The sequence below is a fragment of the Ylistrum balloti genome, unplaced genomic scaffold (genome assembly GCF_031769215.1).
Source record: "Ylistrum balloti isolate Yb309-2 unplaced genomic scaffold, AGI_CSIRO_Ybal_v1 Utg371212, whole genome shotgun sequence".
Taxonomy (NCBI): Eukaryota; Metazoa; Mollusca; class Bivalvia; order Pectinida; family Pectinidae; genus Ylistrum; species Ylistrum balloti.
Genome location: NW_026782658.1, coordinates 176,947 through 193,555, shown reverse-complemented (window position 1 = coordinate 193,555; position 16,609 = coordinate 176,947). Strand labels below are relative to the sequence as shown.

The following is a 16,609-nucleotide window of genomic DNA, read 5'->3' as shown; positions in this document are numbered from 1 at the left end:
CATGTTCCTCACCATCACTGACCAAATACTACCAAACAATTTTTAAGGTAATCGAGACAAAACCTTGTCAACTTTCCAACACTTATTCACCAGTATATCTTCCTTTATACCTACAACTTGCCAGAAGCTCATTCCAAGGAAAGTCTTGACACATTGATGGAAACATTCAGGTCTGCAACCGTAAACGTGTCAACTGATCATGACCATGCAGAAGGAAAACAGATTAACAAGCTTCCTCAGTCTTGAATTTGAATTACAAACAACACATTATTGGTCCCTCATGACATGAAACACTTCCAATTAAACAAATCCAAATTAATCGGGCAGGCTTACTTTGCCGACTTTTTTATTTTAGACAGAATAATTTTGACAGTCTCTTGTGAAGAAAACACAGCCATAAGCATTTACATGTGAACCTAACATAGGCCACCTAAAAGCACCAATATATGTATCATTTGGCAAATCTATATTGATTTAGAAAGCTTCTGAAAAAACTTCCACTTAATAATTTTGCGAAGATAACATTAGACAGTTAGGTAAAGTACAATGTTGCACATGCTGCATGCTTTCGTGACATTGTATCATAGGTAGAATGCAGGTATAAAGTCATTCGAAGGATCATGGTGTAGTCTGAATAGAATGCACACATGTTTTTATAAAACACAAAAAAAAAAAACACATCTTAAAAGATTTTCTGACTTTGCTTCAGCAACAATTGCAGATGGAGGTATGTTTACAAAGATGGCATTTCAATTTCAATACTTACACACAATATCCTTTTGAATTCTTCTCAGATATGCTAATTTTTGCTTTATCTTTGCAAATAGAATATTTTTTTCTCTTAAGATTTTTGGTAAAAGATGCATACATTAAGCTTTCAAATATCTGCCGAAGGAAAAATAATATGAATTTGTGGTCAATATTATCAATATGTAAAACCAAATGCATGAATGTAGCTGGATTATACAAAGAAGGTATTTATTCATAGATGTATTGAAAGTGACCTTTAAGCAAACCCTCTAAGCAAGCACTAAATACATTTTTAGAATATATGATACAGTGATGTTTTTATCGCGTTGAAACCAGCCTCAGCTGTTGTGAGCTAAAGGTATATTATTTACAAAATTGGAGAACAAATAGAGAACATCATCGCAAAAAATTATTAAATCAAAATCAAAAAAATTTTAGGACGCCCATACAGTTCACCCTTACAGTATGTTCTACAAGATTGATGAAGTAAAAACCCACTATTTTCTTGGTTTTAAGATTGATTTTATTACAAATGTACAGATTTTTCAACCCAATTTTGAGGTACAAAATTATCTGTCAGCAGTCAAACAGCCAACCCGATAAATTAAAATCTCTAGAATAAACAGACTCAGACAATTACCTGTAGATATATACCTCTGCTATACAATGATCAGAACTTGACAGGCCTGGGGAAAGAGTCTGCAGTCTTCCTCACATGTACATGTGGAAAATAAACTGCGGTAATTCTGTAACCGGGAGTGCAGACCTTACTGACTTGTAGTGTGATTTAAGTGGCTGACAAAAAGTGACATTTTCTGCCTACTCCCCCAGAAATAATGGCCTACATGAGTGTATGTGTATCCCCGTAAGGGTCTTTAAGCTAGACACATGCACTGGTCATGTGGCACAAGTCTGGCTTTAAAAAGACGTTTATAGAAACAGAGTGAAGAGTGAACTCTCACAAACAACACTGCCAACATTGTTCTATCACAGCAAAGAAACTGTGGTAATACCACCAATTGCTTGAATGCAAGTTGAAATCAGCACATGAAAACGAGATTTGTAATACAGGCCCCTTGAGCCTATAATGGTAGGCTAATCAATAAACAGTTTATTCCTAAAGATCCTATGAGTCTCTTTAAATTGTGCATTTCTCCTGCTTGATATGGTAGTAAATAAGATGTCTCCAATTGTTGCTGCCTTGTGCTGTTTGATGTGATGTCATGAAGACTTAGTCATCAAGGTTTCATGGAATGATGTTGTCTTCACATGCGATTCCTACATTGGTATATATTTACACAGGGAGGCACTGGTGTTATACTATCTAAATCAATCTGATAGCTAACCGGTAGAATGAAAACACTATAAATGTCATCGTCCCAACCCTGCCAGTTGGTACCATCACTGGGCATAGCAGATTTATTCTAAAAAGACAGCCTTGCCCTGGTTTAAATACAACTGGGATTTTAATTTTATGGCAATACATATTTCCAATGTGTATCATATCAAGTTGAATGGTGCAGTGTGGCATACTCTCTCCTCATCTTAAGCTAGGTGTTCAGGATTTGTATGAGGTTCATTTGCCTGACCAGATTGTTTAATATAGGTGTTCCTGTCTCATGCCACACTAAGAACCATTGCGCTTCCATTTGGGCAAAAAAAGAGTGATAAATAAAAAATTGAAAAAAGATGTTTCATAATTGTTGTACAATAAAGTTTATATGGTACCAAGTCTCTATAAAGCCCATGGTGCCTGGTAATAAGCCCAGTCATACATCCCCAGCCCTCAATATTCTCCCATGTATTATAAAACTGGGCTACAACGAATAATTTGTGTAATAAGAGGAAATCTGTATGTACCCTCATTCAGGATTAATAAGGAACATTGCTCACTACTTTAAATCAAAGATTGTATACAACTCTCCTCGCCTTATTTTAAGATTATCTCTATATCAGTACAGATGACAAAAGATCTATATTCATAATCGTAATTCGTAGATCGAATACACCTAATACCCACTTAACCTGAGCTTGTTGCGATTGATACTTGCTTTTGTTTTGTCCCTATTCCTCAATCGCCCTGCATACCGGGTGGTATCCAAGCCAGGGATATCAGGAACACCCCTACCTACACCTAGCACCATGGCGTTGGCTCTCATCCTTGTTATCTCTATATTCATAATAGTTTTATTTTCATCGAATGTGTAATTACTCTAAATATACTGATCTATGGCCATGAAATGATAATGAGATAACAAAACTGACATGCATTACAGCACTAGCTAGTGCATTCTATGATCAGGATTTATCTATGAAATCAAGTGCCAACATTAACATATAATTCCAAAATTCACATTCCACTCTTGGATTGTTGATACAACAGTTTTTGTACTCATTCATGTAACGTGTGTAACAATGTGAAAAAACACCGAACAAAAACCACATCCGGCCTTTCCAGTCATCTAGACAACGGTTGCTGGACGAAAATCAAAGTGAATTCCTTTGAGGAGTCCTCAAGATAGCTAACAACCAGAACTACACAATGCATGCTATTTTAGATTCAATGGCTGTGAATGTCTTGAAATTTTTTAATTGCCAGCTGTTAATGGATGGCATGATACCAAGACTTGAATGAAGGCTACTGCAATTGACCTAAATATAACCCTGATCTAAGAATATCTTCTTGATACCGATATCTATCTAAACAAAACCCTGGTCCTATGAATATCTATACTAAGAGAAAAAGGACACACAACTTCGACTGTACCGATTAGTTTTATGATACAAGCAATATGCCTAAATGTGAAATGTAATAGTTATCTTCAAATATTGGGCCATCCATCTTCAAATTTTCTGAGATTTTTAACAGATAAGGACTTCATGATTAAGAGAACCAAAATGTACACAAAGTTGAAATAACAGCAATTGTCTGAAAAATCCCTAATATTGTGTGTGCCCTCCCCAAACAGCTATAGCGTATGTAATTCTGCATGGTATGGAGTTCAGATAGACATTGCCTGTAGAGAAATATTCCATTCCTCAGTAAGTGCGTTAGCCAATTGGCAGAGGTTATTTGGGATGTTTGCTCAATTCCGAACTCTTTTGTCTAATTAATCCCACAATGATCGATTGAGGACAAATCGGGACTATATGGATAAGGCCAATTGATCCATCCCAAAATCTATCATGCTCCAAAATGAACTTCAACTGTATACTTTCTATCAATTGATTTATTAAATACTTTTGATAATGTTAAATTCTATCGTTGAGTATCTATGTATTTCCATACACAAGACCACGAGGGCATCACAACACACCAAAATCAATTGGCCAATCACTGCTTGATTAATTATGCATAAACGTCATCTAACGTCGGTAGTCAAAGACTGAAGGATAGTAAGATACCTATGTAAACCAAATTTGATAGAAATTTATTGATATTAATGACAGCATCACATAGACACTAAAGCGAGACAGACAAACATACACAGACAGACATCTCCAAATTAATATCCGACTTCTCTTCAAAAAGCATGAGATATTAACTACAAAATGCCCTATTAACAATCATTATTTTTTTTTCTTATTTTTATGAATCAAATATTGATTTAATGTAGCCATGTTAAATTTAGGTAATTCTAGAAATGTGAATGTTGTCAAACTGCTATGAATGACGGTGAATGTAACTTCTAGATCCATCATACCTGACACTGATAGGTCTCCTTCCTTGTCTTGTTTGGGGCTTAACAAACCTTGCAACACTGATATGGTCAATAATCCAATACTCCACCTGGTCACAAAACACTGACAGCAGACTAACCGACTGAGCCAAACTGATACAAGTGGATTTTTCCAGAAGAAACTTAAGAATATTCATGACTGTCACATGGATACATTTGTGTACAAAGTTTGTGGTATTTCATTAAATAAATGCATTAGTTATTACATGAAAGTAATTATATACCTATAGCCTTACAGTAAAAAAAATATGGAGCAGAATATGACATAACTTAGAGAAGTGACATGATTTGACATCGATGAAATGTGTATAACAACTTCAAGTATTGGCAACTTTGAGGGCTGCCATACCTCAGTCAGTAGATTGTGGCCTACAAAACCTCCTCTTCGCAGTTGAACTATACTGCAACCTTGAGCCGCCATCACACCATCTCTGTAAGTTACCTAGTACCACCTGGCACAAAATTGCAAGACCGCTTTACACTGTCTGCACTACCTTACGCCGCTTTGACACTCCAGCACCACATTGCATCACTCTTCATCACATTGCACTATGTGACTTATGGTTTCCACACTATATACACAAACTATGGTCCTGTCTTACTTACCGGTCATTAATTTGTAAAAGTCAGATTTAACAATAGAACAATACAGTTCCCACACTATATACACACACTATGGTCCTGTCTTACTTACCGGTCATTAATTTGTAAAAGTCAGATTTAACAATAGAACAATACAGTTCCCACACTATATACACACACTATGGTCAAAAGTATGTAAACCTTAATTTGTAAAAGTCAGATTTAACAATTGAACAATACAGTTCCCACACTATATACACACACTATGGTCCTGTCTTACTTACCAGTCATTAATTTGTAAAAGTCAGATTTAACAACAGAACAATACAGTTCCCACACTATACACACACTATGGTCCTGTCTTACTTACCGGTCATTAATTTGTAAAAGTCAGATTTAACAGAAGAACAACACACACTAATATATACACACACTATGTTCCCCAGTCACAGATACACACACTATGGTATATACACACTGTCTTACTTACCGGTCATTAATTTGTAAAAGTCAGATTTAACAATAGAACAATACAGTTCCCACACTATACACACACTATGGTCCTGTCTTACTTACCGGTCATTAATTTGTAAAAGTCAGATTTAACAATAGAACAATACAGTTCCCACACAATACACACACTATGGTCCTGTCTTACTTACCGGTCATTAATTTGTAAAAGTCAGATTTAACAATAGAATAATACAGTTCCCACACAATACACACACTATGGTCCTGTCTTACTAACCGGTCATTAATTTGTAAAAGTCAGATTTAACAATAGAATAATACAGTTCCCACACAATACACACACTATGGTCCTGTCTTACTAACCGGTCATTAATTTGTAAAAGTCAGATTTAACAATAGAACAATACAGTTCCCACACAATACACACACTATGGTCCTGTCTTATTAACAGGTCATTAATTTGTAAAAGTCAGATTTAACAGAAGAACAATACAGTTCCCACACTATACACACACTATGGTCCTGTCTTACTTACCGGTAAGATACCAGTACCAGTTAGATAAAACAGTAGAACAATTAAGTTCCTACACTATGGGTAAGACACTTTACTACAACTGTTCAGAATGACATGAGATAACCCTTCTTTATGTTGTTAGGAGTGGTAGCCACCAGTTACTAGAGTAAGTGGCCCTGTCTCAATATAACCCTGGCTAAAGTGTCCTGTTCACATAGATGCTATATAATCACTATTCTGATAACTGGTCTGACATGATTGTGTTTCTTGGGAAAGATGGCATGTACTGGGCCTTCTGTATGTTGTTCAATGAGGAAGGCACCAACTACTACCCTGTCTATAGATGACTCTTAAGGATATACACTCAGCAAATAACTGCAAGAACTAGTGTAAATAATGGCATAACAATAAGTCTTCTTATCAATGTATTATAATAGCTTTTAAAGCCAATAACTATCGCAATAGGTTGTTCAACTATTGATTGTTAACCAAAGTTTTATAACTAAACAAAAATGCTGCATGGAAGCAAGATTTTTCATTGAGTTATAGCCAACAGGTTGCAAGCCTTTGTTTATATATGAAATCTTAATTTAAAAAATAGCACATTCACGAACTCAGAACGGAAACAGAATTTTAAGCACAAGTTGTTACATCCACAAGAGTTTCTATTTCACAAGTGTTATACCATGTTTTAGACCCATCCTTGAAATGACTCATTTGGATAAACAACATGACAGAAGACAGCAGCATTTTAAAAATAGTTCCAATATAAAGGCAAAAAACAGCAGTAGGACAGCTTTTTTGTTTTGTAAAATTTCATGACAAAGTGTCACAAAACTTGCCTCAATCAATCTACTGTTTGTGAAATTACAAGCACCTTCATTATGGTAAACAGCTATATTGTCCTAACTTTATTACTAGAAGTTTTTTTGACACAGCTCTGCCAACGATGTATGAATTATGTCAAACTTACTGTCAAAACCAAATACCCGGGTAATCATATGAATGTTGAATCAATTAATTACATTTTAAAAAATCAAACAAGTTTGAAATAACGAGGAATTATAATATTTTTTTTTGTAAAACCAAGACTTATATAAAAATATTAGTCTTGAGTCCAGCTTATGATTTTTACAACAAACACCAGAGAATAGCATGGTAATATTTAGAATGAATACTATGAAAAAATGAAAAACAGTTTTAGAATTTGCTAAATTGAGATTTCTGGTACATCTAAATGGTTAGTGACTTTGCTTTATTTCTGGGTCAGAAAACACATTTTAACATATTTTAAAAGTAAAATGAAACTATCATGATAGTACCGCAACAGTCACTTGATTATTGCAATACTAATTTTACTATCGCAATACTATCATGATAGCTTATTTTGCCTCAATTGTCACCCCTAGTATAAATGTATTTAACGTCAGGCAAAAAGAAAATACTATACAAGTTCCTGTTATTGGTCACATAGTTGCTTATAAACACATTAACCAGTACTTTTGTTTCTATTTTATGATTAATCACCACAACACCACTTCTCAATCAATTAACGAATTTAATTTCAAAGAAATACACTATTGTACTAAAGTATTTCAAAACTGAACTTATTTAACATAGGGGAGGGCTGGAGGGAGAATATACATGCACACATGCAGGAGGCGTGTCACTTGCTTCCCAAATCAAGTGGGGTATATGATGCATTGATCAAGGCCACAAGTACATCCATCTCAATTTTCTGAGGAACACAAGCTGACCTGCAGATGTCTAGACCAGATCGAACACCTCAGATTCTTCACCGAGGTTGTAAAGTCTGATCTTCTGTCTCCTGCTTTCAGTCATTAACACTACACATTTTAAATGTAAGTAATATGTTGCTTATCTCCTACCATCACATACGTACACAAGAACCACATTTTACACCTACACATCAAATAACACTTCTTCAGTCATGCACATATTTGAAGGAATTTATGTTCTTTTCAGTTTTTGATCTGATTTGCTACTTTAGTATATATATAATTTGTACATTAAGTCATTATAAAACATGCTAAATCATTTCATCTACATCAGTGAGCAGGGATCTGACCTATCAATGGAATACAATGGATTCCTATTTTTGTTGTCTGACCTTTCCAATTTTTCGAATTACATTGAAGGTTATACCACACAGTAACGTTTCAATATCAAGACTATGGGATGATACAGAGGCATAAAAATCTAATTACTGAAATTCAATCGGGAACATTAAAATGTTGTGTGGGAGAGTTCACCTTTAACATCATAAATATATATGATACCGTGTAACAACACTGAGTTTACTGGTATAATAATTTATGTGTTTATTACATTGATGTTCAGAGATAACCCGCTCTACCTAAACATTAATTTGTACATTTTAAATGGAATGTTTGCATTGATTTATAATTCTTAGTCAATTTTTTTATGTTCCTAATACAGCTTTTATCACTAGGTAAAAGTGGCTTTCACGATCAGGTTTTCTATAACATTTAATCTGCCATTAAGTATATGGGGCCCAACCTACAAATTCTTACCCAAAGTTAGGGGTGGGCTTATTGCAGGGCAGTGAAATTGCAATGATTTGTAATAGTATGATTATGGGTGGGCTTATTAAGAAACATGGGCTATGACTGGATCAATAAGGGAAAACAGCCAAAGTATTAAAACCTACATAGATTTGGCAGCAAAAATAACTGCAACAGAATCCTGTTTGAATTAACACTCAAGGCAGAATTGAATCACAATGAAATTTAAGAAACAAGTTAGTTCCTTCCAAAACGTCAATACCACGACTACTTGGAAACTACATCATTACATGTACCGGGCTAGGTACCTGGTAAGAAAGTCTCAAATTATGATCCATTGATTATATCAGCACCCGAAAATATAAAGATGTTTTCCTTTTCTATATCAAAATGTGTCAAAAGCATTAAGGACTTCCTTGATGCAAGCTTTAGGTTACATCCTGTCTAAGTCTAAGGTAGATAAACATCTGACATCCTTCAGAGCTTTCAGCCAGTAAAACCATCAGCAGGTTTGTGACTAGAAATATCAGACATATAAGATTTTGTTCACCTAAAAGGAAAATAATTTCTTGTATTTCCTAGAACACATCTGATTTTTAATCAATATCATCATTTAATTAAAAGATGGTAAACAAAATTCTGAACAAAAACAAATCAATCAAAATTAAGATGCATATTGTACATTTCATCAGAACTATATTGTACCTATAATCAGACCTATATTGTACCTATAATCAGACCTACATTGTACCTATAATCAGACCTACATTGTACCTATAATCAGACCTACATTGTACCTATAATCAGACCTACATTGTACCTATAATCAGACCTACATTGTACCTATAATCAGACCTACATTGTACCTATAATCAGACCTACATTGTACCTATAATCAGACCTACATTGTATCTATAATCAGACCTATATTGTACCTATAATCAGACCTACATTGTACCTATAATCAGACTTACATTGTACCTATAACCAGACTAACATTGTACCTATAATCAGACGTACGTTGTACCTATAATCAGACCTACATTGTACCTATAATCAGACCTACATTGTACCTATAATCAGACCTACATTGTATCTATAATCAGACCTACATTGTACCTATAACCAGACCTACATTGTACCTATAATCAGACCTACATTGTACCTATAATCAGACTAACATTGTACCTATAATCAGACCTACATTGTACCTATAATCAGACCTACATTGTACCTATAATCAGTCCTACATTGTACCTATAATCAGACCTACATTGTACCTATAATCAGACCTACACTGTACCTATAATCAGACCTATATTGTACCTTTAATTATACCTATTTTGTACATACCATCAAATGTATATTGTTACTATCATCAGACTTATATCATATTGTATTTAGATGTTTGGTACTATATATATGTACAGTAAACCTTTGTTACCTTGATGTCGACATGGTTGTGGAAAACGTCTGGAGGTATCAGACTGAACTTTCAGAATGTGAGTTATAACTTATTTCGAGACAACCCCTAGTTATACATATTAATGTACATGATATTTTTTTGTAAGTAATATCAACGGTATGTTCCAATACTGGTATTGGATCCTAACAAAAAAATGTTCATATGATGCATATTATTGGAATAGATATATGATCAATGAAGTGATAACAACAGCAGGGCACACGTAAATTGTCAAATTTTTTAGACAATCTGCCCCTTTATCCAGACACAAATTACATCACATACATAAAACAAAGTTACAAAGTAAACTCAAGAAGTTATTTGAAATGTCCTGTTGTAATGTACATGTACATATAACTCAACAATGCTTCAGGACAAAACTACACGGTTTATTTTTCATTTGCTAAAAATCAGACATGAAGCACATCAAAATGTGCTATAAACCTTTCAACTATTAATTATCTAACTTGTACCTTAGATGGAACTGGCTTGCAGGTGAACAAGTACACACTGATCTTGAGTATTCAGAGACTGAATGGCGCAGTGTCTTAACACACTCAGCTATTACTAGGGGGACCATATGATTAGGCTTCAATTCTCCAAATAGACATGAAAAGGTATAGTCACCTGCCCACCTGTGGTTTTTTCTCAGTACTTTAGTTTTCTTTCAGAGTAAGATCCTCTAGCACACTTCCATCAGAGCCAGCGAGAGTAGATTTTAAGATAGTTATAAGCACCAGTATTATGTACTGTTATCATGAAATCTGGCTTGAGACAGCTGGTCCTTGCTTCAAACCCACAAATAGCTATACACTTTTCTTTGTTACAACCATATATGACCAACACTTTTACATACCGGTAACCATTTGTAATTTTTTCTCTGAAATATTGTAATCATTTAGTTATAACAAGTAAACTTAAAAGAACCAATGCAAGCAGCACTGACAATGAAACTTTCACAAGCGCACATATCCAGAGTCTAGAAGCCCTCAGTTTTATTACAAGTAACTCAATTATAGAGCACATTAATCTGTTCAGGTGAGCTTAGAAGACCTTAGTTTAATTCAGGCATCGCTAAATTATCGTACACACAGTTGCACTTAGAAGTCCTCAGTGTACCATATTTTTCGGGCTACAAACCACACCAGAGTATAAGCCACAGGATTGGTTTTAGTAAATTTTTTTCTATTTGAGCCACATATACAAAGCACTGGAATATAAGCCAACCCATTCTTACAATGTGGTAACCCTTATGTTGACCAAAGTTTGTTGATATAACAGCCAATGGAAGGCAATTTATCTAAATACTCAGTGAAACATTTAATATAAGTTTGCAAATGAATTATATAGAGATAATCCTTTATTTTCTTGATGTGTTTCAAAAATGTAAAATAACAATTATCTAACTTGTCTGGCTTGACAGCCTTCAAAGATTGTCTATGAAAAGATATAGAGCCTGATGTTATGTATCGCTAACTTAACAATATCTCAATCTGTGTCTGTACAGTTAAATATTAGCGAAGGCCCTTGCATGGTGACAAAATTCTTACAATCCCATATTATTTCTTGTTAGTTAAACGATATCTTTCCTATCGTTAACAAACATGGCGGTCATTCTAAAGTTTGACCCGATACCCACGCTATGGCTTCCGAAGCTACCATGAGAGTTCAGAAGATATTATTGTGATTCATATCAAAAGGTACGATTAATTAAATCCACAAGAATTTAATTTTTATTTCAATCTTAAAATCTTAAACGGTTGCAAATGAAAGCTTTTGACAATCTGTTCTAAAAACCTAAAAACTTGGTAGTGACATCTCATACTGGTATTCTTGGTTTAAATCACTATTTTTCATTCTTTCTGGAAGCGTGACATGTTACAGCAACCAAAATTATCAGGGCGTGAGGTCATGCAGGTCAATAGTACAAGTGATACTCCTGTTCTGAAATACATTAAGGTCCGGAACCGATGTCCAGACGATATTATTCATTTTTTTTGTTTTCATTCTGCCGATTTTTTTTTTCGTCTACATATTAGCTGCATCAGTATATAAGCTGAAAGCTTGACCGCCGAGGAAAAAATATGGCTTATAACCCAGAAAATATGGTGATACTGGTAGATCAATTATAGTCAGTTGAGTTTAGAAGCCCACATTATAATACATATATAGTAGCTCAATTATAGTACACATGGCTGTTTAGTTTAGAAGGCAGCTCAATTATATCACATATATCTGATCAGTTGACGTTAGAAGCCCACAGTATAATACATATATAGTAGCTCAATTATAGTACACATGGCTGCTTAGTTTAGAAGGCAGCTCAATTATATCACATATATCTGATCAGTTGACGTTAGAAGCCCACAGTATAATACATATATAGTAGCCCAATTATAGTACAAGTCTGCTGAGATTAGAAGGCAGCTCAATTATAGTACATATAGATCTGGTCAGTTGAGTTTAGCAGCCCACAGTGTAGTAAAGGAGGCTCAAATATATTACACATCTTTGTGATAAGTTGAGTTTAGAAGTTCTCAGTAAAATACCGATAGCTCAATTCTATGAAACACGTGTGTTTAGATAGTTTAGAAGTTCAATACAATTAGCTGCTCCATAAATAGTACACACATTGTCTATTGTGATTGTAAGCCCAGTTTAATCTTACTTTTATGGTCTACTTTTACAGTGATATATGTGACCTACTTGTACCCTTGTTTCAAGTACTTTATACAAAACTTGGCAATCGATGCCCGATACCGGAACCTGGGTGTGCCATCAATAGCATTATGTTATATTAAAGAGTAACACAGTACTGCCCTGTAATCGCTTTCATAAGAACCATCTTAAATATTTTCATTAATGATAATCATATTAAGAAATCATTTTAAAACATAATCAAGACGTTATATATCTGTTACCTGTCAAGTATGATGTTGACAGTCTCGTATCGGGAATGAAAATCTTAACAATAAATCAAACTAAAAAACATAATCAGACTTGAAATTACCTGTCATATTCAATGTTGTCAGTCTCGCATCTAGTGTCGTTCAATTCAGTCGCTTTCTTCTGCCAACTCTTTCCATGTCGACATGTAGTCAACAACACTATATCCTCTCCATTATGAATATGATATAAAGAATTTCTTGTTTCTGATCCTATCCCCGTTAAATAACGTTTTCCTTTAAATCCTAATAAGTAATGACGGAATGGAGGAATGTTGTTTGATGAACTGTACACATGACCTCTCTCTCCACCCTTTTGCGGGTGGTCTTTACCAATGAGAGGAAACGAAATATCAAACCCATGACGGAACTTATGCACCGACATACTGGCTTTAGCCAACATCGCATCGCCAATATTGAAATCCAAATTTTCTGTATAATCGGGCCACGTCCCTGAATACAGATTAAATATAATATGATTTCTTCCATTATTCCAATGTTCTAATTGTTCAATTCTAGCTTGAATATTTTTAGAATAATCTTGACTAAGTACATCTCTATCTATTGTGTCTATAGATAACACAAACACGCATGCTTCTTGCGGATCGGTGGTATAGTATCTCGATTCCTGGATCGCCGAGACCAGTTTGCTATATGTTTCCGATACCCTCTCCTCCAGTGGATACAGGTATACTTTGAAATCTTTCCGACACCTTGACAAATCGAAACACGATTCCATTCGACATTTTTGTCTCTTTTTCGACTCTGACGCCCTTTCACGTCGATGTTTTGGGGACATGTGCAGATCTTCAGCAAAACTGTAGTCTTCAGAATCGGTAAACGATCTGAGATTTTCCCTTCGAAGGGTAAACAAGGACCGAACCTTTCCTCCATTTTTAAAATTTGTATTCAAGCCATAATAGAGAATTAATAGTAAAATTCCTACGGCGAGTAGCAGAGAATATCGCTGAACAGCCTGCATGGAACATCTGAAGTCATAAATACTAGCCTGTCATTTTTCTGTAACCATCCTGTTCCGAGAACTACCCAAACTAAACAAAAATTTACCTACACTCTCCACCCGTTCACATAGAAAGCGCCATCTTGGATGTCAGGAGAGTGTACACATGTGCGAGGTCAAAACGAGGCACATTTAGGGGAATTCCACACACACGTGTACAATACACAGTGTGTATTGATTAGCAGGTTGCTATGGCGTTCATGACACCTTTCAGTGCTTTAACTACCGATTAATTACCATAATCCAAATATAACTTTACTGCAATAAGAATAAAAGCCGGCCATCCTTTTAAGCCCCTTAAACCCCATTCATGGTTCGGTGTTTTGTACCGGATTAAAGGTTACAGTTACACCCTAACGTTAAGGTCTGTCTAGAAATGCAGCCGGTCTAGATTTGATAACGATATTGTAGATAGTTTCAGTGTGTATTACGAGTCTACAATTTCATTTTATTTTACAGGGGTATTACGGAATGATGTCATGACAGAAATTAACATTGTCATGTCATCTATGCGAAAGTACAAATTATGTAATATCAGAGGCGTATAACACAGATCTGTATTATACGTCCCCGGTAATATTGATCTGAAGCTGATGTTAATTTCAAGTGAGTAAACTATAAGGATTTTCCTTTTCTGTTTTTAATGTTCCTATGTTACACATAATATATTGACACCTGCACCTTAACATATTAAACATTTGAGTACATTTTGGCATCTTATTTTACAGTAAATATTAAAATATTTATTCAACACTGAAAGTGTTTTTCAACGGATGAAGTATTTCAACAGATGGGACAATTCCGTGTTTATGTCTCTGACGCATGATTTCACCGTAGCATAAAGAATTATGAGAATTGGCGTAAAATCATTTTTGATTTTAAGGAAATGAAGCTCAGTTTCACATGAATAATGATTCACTATCTATGTTTAAATACTTAACAGTACATATGTGCTAATGTCGATAAAGTTTACGCTAAAAATGTGTGTAAAGATTCGTTATAAAATGTCACAAAGCACTAATGCCTAGAAATCGAGAACATACATAAATGTATACAAACGTAGTACATACATAAATGTAGTGTATACATAAATGTAGAGAAATGTAGTACATACATAAATGTAGAGAAATGAAGTACATACATAAATGTATAGAAATGTAGTACATACATAAATGTATACAAATGTAGTACATACATAAATGTAGAGAAATGTAGTACATACATAAATGTATACAAATGTAGTACATACATAAATGTAAAGAAATGTAGTACATACATAAATGTATACACATGTAGTACATACATAAATGTATACAAATGTAGTACATACATAAATGTATACAAATGTAGTACATACATAAATGTAGAGAAATGTAGTACATACATAAATGTAGAGAAATGTAGTACATACATAAATGTATACAAATGTAGTACATACATAAATATAGTACATACATAAATGTAGTACATACATAAATGTAGAGAAATGTAGTACATACATAAATGTATAGAAATGTAGTACATACATAAATGTAGAGAAATGTAGTACATACATAAATGTAGAGAAATGTAGTACATACATAAATGTAGAGAAATGTAGTACATACATAAATGTAGAGAAATGTAGTACATACATAAATGTATACAAATGTAGTACATACATAAATGTAGGGAAATGTAGTACATACATAAATGTATAGAAATGTAGTACATACATAAATGTAGAGAAATGTAGTACATACATAAATATAGTATATACATAAATGTAGTACATACATAAATGTAGAGAAATGTAGTACATACATAAATGTATAGAAACGTAGTACATACATAAATGTATAGAAATCCTGTTGTGTCTTGCCGTCATCAGGAAATGTCCTCTCTGGACCATGTATACGACAATATAAAAAGTTTCACATCTAATAGAGGAGACAGAGGGAACTCTCACAATGCAATAACACATTATTTATTTATTTATTACCCCTTCGTATATCAGTATACGGACTCGGGTAGGGAAGTACCATTTTAATTTGTTAAACAACACATTCCGCTCTGTCGCTGCAAAATTGTGCCTTTCATGGAAAATTGAGAAACTCGGAAATTATTTATAGATCAGTGTATATATCATGTCTTTTTGTTCATGCTAAAGTGCGCCATATGTTTTGCGATTTGTGTATGCGAGAAAGTTTCGGTTATAATATAAGGCTGTGCATGGATAATGCGACTGATGATTGCGCGTTTCTATTCACAAAAAAGTCGTGTACACTCTATACATACAAAAAATTAGAACAAACATACTTAGTGAACTACAATCGAGAACCTGTTTCCTTTCAAGTGTGTATCTGTCTGTGGGCTAGTAACAATATTTGCATAAACTTTAGCACATAACATAACATAAGCAAGCCTTTGTTTACAGAAACGTAAATATTCACCCACACACACAAGTGCTGTGTACACGTGTGTGTCATACGTAATGTGGAAATAAAATACATTAGAAGCCTTACCGCGGCATTAACGTCAGTAGGCAATCATATTTATCCTAACTCATATGATTGTAAATATAGACAATGTCATT

The 16,609-nt window shown here is 34.3% G+C and overlaps 1 protein-coding gene across 1 annotated transcript in view; it reads right to left on the bottom strand.

The window, feature by feature from the left end:
• LOC132561483 (exostosin-1a-like) overlaps positions 1-13,995 on the bottom strand; it is an 80,456-nt gene extending 66,461 nt beyond the window's left edge. The window contains exon 1 of the mRNA XM_060226192.1: positions 13,079-13,995. Within this exon, the coding sequence (XP_060082175.1) occupies positions 13,079-13,995 (917 nt within the window). The remainder of the gene's footprint in view (positions 1-13,078) is intronic.
• Between the last annotated feature and the right edge of the window lie 2,614 nt (positions 13,996-16,609).